The sequence below is a fragment of the Otolemur garnettii genome, unplaced genomic scaffold (genome assembly GCF_000181295.1).
Source record: "Otolemur garnettii isolate 467f Iridium unplaced genomic scaffold, OtoGar3 scaffold00159, whole genome shotgun sequence".
Classification (NCBI taxonomy): Eukaryota; Metazoa; Chordata; class Mammalia; order Primates; family Galagidae; genus Otolemur; species Otolemur garnettii.
In genome coordinates, this window is record NW_003852554.1 from 559,804 (window position 1) to 565,403 (window position 5,600).

The following is a 5,600-nucleotide window of genomic DNA, read 5'->3' on the forward strand; positions in this document are numbered from 1 at the left end:
TTTTTTTTTTTTTTTTAAAGGAGCCAGAGGGGGGAAAAAACGTTATGTTGACAGGAACAAAGAGAGAAAGGAATGCATGCAAGAAGATAATGGAGCAATGTCTTTAAAATACTCAAAACAATGAAACCTAGAATTCTATATCCAGCAAAAACATCTTTCAAATATGAAGAAGAAATAAAGATGTTACAAACACAAAAGCTGAAAGGCTCCATCATCGGCAAACCTGTACCACAGGAAATGTTCCAGGCAATTATTCCAATAGAAGGAAAATGACACCAGATGAAAATTCAGAGTTACTCAAAGGAATGAAAAGCATTAGAAATGACAACCAGATGGGTACATCTGTAAGAACTTCTATTATTATTCAAATCTCTTTAAAAGATAATTGGAGGAAAACGTCATCAGCAAAATGGCTGACTAGGTTCGCCCAGTGCTCATCCTCCTACAAAAAGGGACCAGAACAACTACACTCATCAGGAAGTATGCTGGAGATCACCAGGCAAATAGCAAAATCCCTGTGGAACCTGGACCCCAGGATAGCACCGTAAGAGGGGAGCAAGCACGTGATCTGTGCCACACTGCCTCTGCCAGCAGGACCGACTCTGAGTCAGAATGGATTTCTCACAGGACAAAGGTAAGTTGGAGACCCCAGAGTCCCCGTCCTCAGCCCTTGCAGCAGAGGAGTCTCACAGACCTCCCAGGCCCAGAAGAAGGAAGTGTGGTACATATACACAGTATGTATGTATATGTGTACATATACAAATATACATATACACAAAATACTATTTGGCCATAAAAAATGATCTCCTGTCGTTTGAGACAAATTGGACAAAACTTGTCCAATATGTGAAATATGACAGACACAGACAAATACTGAATGATCTCACTTATATATAGAATCTTTTTTAAAAAGTTGAACTCACAGAAGTAGAGAGTAGAATAGTGGTTACCAAAGACCAGGGAGGGGTTGGGAGAAGTAGGGTGATTATGGCTAACAGTAAGGTATCATATATTAAAAATAGCTAGAAGAGAGATTTTTTAAAAGTTCTCACCACAAACAAATGATAAATGCATAAGGTGAGGTGACAGAAATGCTAATAACCCAGCTCGGCGCCTGTAGCTCAAGTGGCTGACTGAACAGGCGGGGTCAAATCCAGCCCAGGCCCGCTAAACAACAATGATGGCCACAACCAAAAAACAGCCGGGCATTGTGGCGGACACCTGTAGTCCCAGCTACTTGGAAGGCAGAAGCAGGAGAATCACTTGAGCCCAGGAGTTGGAGGTTGCTTTGAGCTGTGATGCTAGGGCACTCTACCCAGGGCGACAGCTTGAGGCTCTGTCTCAAAATAAAAAAAAAAAAAGAAAAGAAATGCTAATAACCCTAATTTGAACATAATACAATGTATACATGGATCCAAATATCAAAATCTACCCTATAAATAATGCATAATTATAATGTCAATTAAAAAGAAAAGCAAAAGTTGGGGGAGGGAGATAATTAGAGCCACAGCTTTCAACATGACAGAGTGAGGAAATAACCAGATTTGCTCCCTCAAGAGCAACTAAAAAGCTGGGCAAATGGTTAAAAAAACAATTACTTCAGTGCTCTGGCATGAGATTAAAGGCATTGAACACTCTCCTACACAAGCATCAGTAAGGAAAAGGAAAAACAAAACCGCAACTTACTGCAAGAAGATTCATGATGGTATGCCCCGTCTCACCAAACAAAGGCTTCCGAAATCTGACGCTGAACAGTGGGCATGGATAGACTATGGAAATGAGAAATGACCAGATTAAGTTTGGCAGCTTAAAATTTTGGTGAAAGAAACACTATGGCTAATACATTTTCCAAAATTTAATCGTAATGACTCACTACAATATATCAAATTTAGGGCTCAAAATGTACTTATTTAGCATGGTAGCAGACAAATCCTTACAGCAGGCTTTTGATGTAGCAGTTTCAAAAATGACCAACAAGCTGGTAGGAAACATTCTTTCCTCAAAATGAATTGACAGGATCCAGAACACAAATATCTCCTGATTCCTCTGTGCTCAAGAAGTTTTAAGAGTTCACTCCTTTTCTTTTCTCTTCATTCTATCTATCTATCTATCTATCTATCTATCTATCTATCTAGAGATGGGGTCTTGGTCTGTCGCTCAGGCTGGAGTGCAGTGGCATGAACACAGATTACTGCAGCTTCAAACTCTTGGCCTCAAGTGATCCTTCAGTCCCCAGATCCTGAGTAGTTGGGATTACAGACTTGAGCCACTGCACCCAGCAACAGTTCACTCTTCTGGACCAGGCTCCGTGGCTCATACCTGTAATCCTAACACTCTGAGTGGCCAGGGCAAGAGGACTATTTGAACTCAGAAATTCAAGACAAGCCTGAGCAAGAGTAAGACCCCATCTCTACTAAAAATAGAAAAAGAATGAAGCGGGCATGGTAGCACACACTTGTAGTCCCAGCTACTTGGGAGGCTGGGGCAGGAAGATCACTCAAGAGTTTGAGGCTGCTATGAGCTAGGCTGATGCCATGGCATTCAAGTCTGGGCAACAGAGTGAGACGCTGCCTCAATAAAAAAAAACCTAGACTTCATTCTTCTATACCTCCTAATCAGGATTATGCTTAGGAGAGCCAAATCATAGGTTCTCCTACTGGCTGGCCCTCCTTTAAACTTTATGGTTTGAAATGCCTATACAAGACAGGAAGATACACATGTTTTCCCTGCATACAACTCTTCCCTTTCCTTGTTAAGTTTAGCAGATTGCTATGAACTTAATTTTGAGCACAGGTTTTAACACAATATACTACTATGATCATGACTTCTGTATATGTTCCTAATGAAGGTTCCTAAGAGCCTAAAACCAGGTCTTAGCCATTTCTGAATTCCCAGGATATATCTGTATCTCACTGAATCAATAAATGAATGAAAGAATAAAGTTAACTTGCTGAGCAGGTTTCATTAACTATCTCATTTGATCCTTTTAACAATCTAACGTAATATAAAAGGCAAGCGCTATCACCTCTAGTTTACAAAAGAAACTGACAATCTGAGAACTTGAGTGACTTGCCCAAAGGCACAGAGCTCCAAAGTGGAGGAGGTGAGAACCTTATTCAAGTGGTCTGATTTCTACCACAGGGCATTAATTATGTGAAGATAAAAAGTTTAAAGTAAATTTTGCATGCCACCTACAATGTCTTTAAAAACACCCAAACTTAGCTGCACTGCTACAACCAGGGGCAAGGAAGTGCTTCTTTTGTAGCTGACCCTACCCACTGAGAGTTGTTCACACCACTAGCTTCCAGCATCTGTAAGTTAAATAAAATATAATTTGCCAAAACTATTTTCCAGCCAAGTGATAAAGTTTATGTTCAGCATATAGAGATGCCATAAGAAAGAAGGTTACTTAAGTTCAAATTCATTTTTCTGATGATAATCATGCTTTTATCAATAAACTACTAAAATAGTTAAGTTTACAAGGTAATACATAATCATCAATTTCCTAATTCAATACTCTCAGTCCTTCCCATTATAGCCAAAATAAGCCAAGACAATGGCCAAATTTAGCTTAGCTATTTCAAAAGATTATTTCTACTGAATTCCATCACCAAACAGAGGGATCTGAATATATCAGGTATTGTTTAGTCATCATGCTTTGGTCACACGGCTTAGAAGAAGGTGTTTTACTACTTACGTCGATATTCAGCTCCAAGTCTCAACATTAGTCGGATAGGAAACACTTTGGCCCAAGGAGTTTCCCATTTTTGGATGAGAATCCCAAATAAGTAAGGTGGAGTTGGGAGTACAAGGTCCTGCAGTGACTGGTAGGTAGACGTCACATATAAGAATCCACCATGTTCTTTACTGCCAAGGAAACTTTGACTGAAGAAGGAATGTCCCAAGTTGCCCACAACATTTCCTAAAACAGAAGTTCATTAATAATGTTCTGTCAATAAATTACAGTAACCATATTTTTAACACTGGGCTAGATGGACAATACCAAACACTAATTCCAAACCTCTCATGAAACACAAATTTTTAAAAAGTCGCTTTTTAAATAAATGGCATTTTTCGGGCGGCGCCTGTGGCTCAAAGGAGTAGGGCTCCAACCCCTTATGCCAGAGGTGGCAGGTTTAAACCCAGCCCCGGCCAAAACCTTTTTTTCTTTTTTTGCAGTTTTTGGCAGGGGCTAGGTTTGAACCCGCCACCTCTGGCATATGAAGCTGGTGCCCTACTTCTTTGAGCCACAGGTGCTGCCCTCAATTTTTTTTTTTTTTTTAAAGAGACAGATTGTCACTTTGTCACCCTCAGTAGAGTGCTGTAGCATCACAGCTCACAGCAACCTCCAGCTCCTGGGCTTAGGCAATTTTCTTGCCTCAGCCTCCCAAGTAGCTAGGACTACAGGTACCTGCCACAACACCTGGCTATTTTTTTGTTGCAGTTTTGGCCAGGGCTGGGTTCAAATCCACCACCCTCGGTGTATAGGGCCAGTGCCCTACTCACTAAACCACAGGTGCTGCCCTAAATGGCATTTTTTAGTGAAAATGTTGTTTTCTAATTTTATCAGGACTTCTGGTGAGCACAAAATCATTTATATCACCACACTGTAAAGTTTGTCTAGCTAGAAGCCAAAAATATTGATGCTTTCCTCAGTTAAATTGTATAACTTCACTCTATGAATTACTTTAACGGTCTCAAGATTAAAAATTATTGCCTCTCCAATCAGGAAAAAGTGTTCAGATTAGGTAACTGCTCTCACAAAGCTTACCATCTCACTGGGTGAACAAAGTAAACTCATTACCATAATAATTAAGACAGTTAAGTACAGTTATGAGACATTAAGGAAAGAAGAGGAGTTATGGAGAAGGCAATACTATAGGCAGGATTTATTCTTTCTTGAAACATACATCTACAACTTAGAGCTTATTTAAATTCACATTGAGTTTTTATCTTTTAACCACAAATGCTCTTTTCTAAGCACTTTCTAATTCAAACGCTTAAGGAAACAGTAACAAATATAGTAGCCTTTATCAAGGACACATTTTCTTCCCTTTAGAACTAGAAAAGAACTTCTGAGAGCTGTTCAATAATGAACAGCACATGTTTACTAGACAAGTACAAGCTTCTTTGATACCTCCAAAAGCACTAACACCAAATAAAGCTATCTGTATAAGAGAAGTTAATGCTTACTTTTGTTCATACAATGGTTATGGGTCTTTGAATCCTTGAGTAAAGTGGGAAGAAATGTTGATAGGATCAACAAGTAATGGGAGCTCAACACCTGTGGCTCAAGTGGCTAAGGCGCCAGCCACATACACCTAAGGTAGCGGGTTCGAATCCCCAGCCTGGGCCCGCCAAAACAACAATGACAGCTGCAACCAAAAAATTGCCGGGCGTTGTGGCGGGCGCCTGTGGTCCCAGCTTCTTGGGAGGCGGAGGCAGAAGACTCGCTTGAGCCTAGGAGTTAGAGGTTGCTGTGAGCTGTAATGCCACGGCACTCTACCCAGGGGGACAGCTTGAGGCTCTGTCTCAAAAAAAAAAAAATAATAAATAAATAAATAAATAAATAAAATAAAAAAAGAGAGAGAGCAGGATGG

General features: G+C 40.2%; 1 protein-coding gene across 3 annotated transcripts in view; it reads right to left on the bottom strand.

The window, feature by feature from the left end:
- ZFYVE9 (zinc finger FYVE-type containing 9) overlaps nucleotides 1-5,600 on the bottom strand; it is a 174,650-nt gene that overhangs the window by 38,020 nt on the left and 131,030 nt on the right. For all 3 annotated transcript variants that reach the window (XM_023519158.1, XM_003799923.3, XM_023519159.1), the window contains 2 exons: nucleotides 3,698-3,922; nucleotides 1,687-1,769 (listed from right to left, as the gene is read on the bottom strand). In XM_023519158.1, the coding sequence (XP_023374926.1) occupies nucleotides 1,687-1,769; nucleotides 3,698-3,922 (308 nt within the window). The remainder of the gene's footprint in view (nucleotides 1-1,686; nucleotides 1,770-3,697; nucleotides 3,923-5,600) is intronic.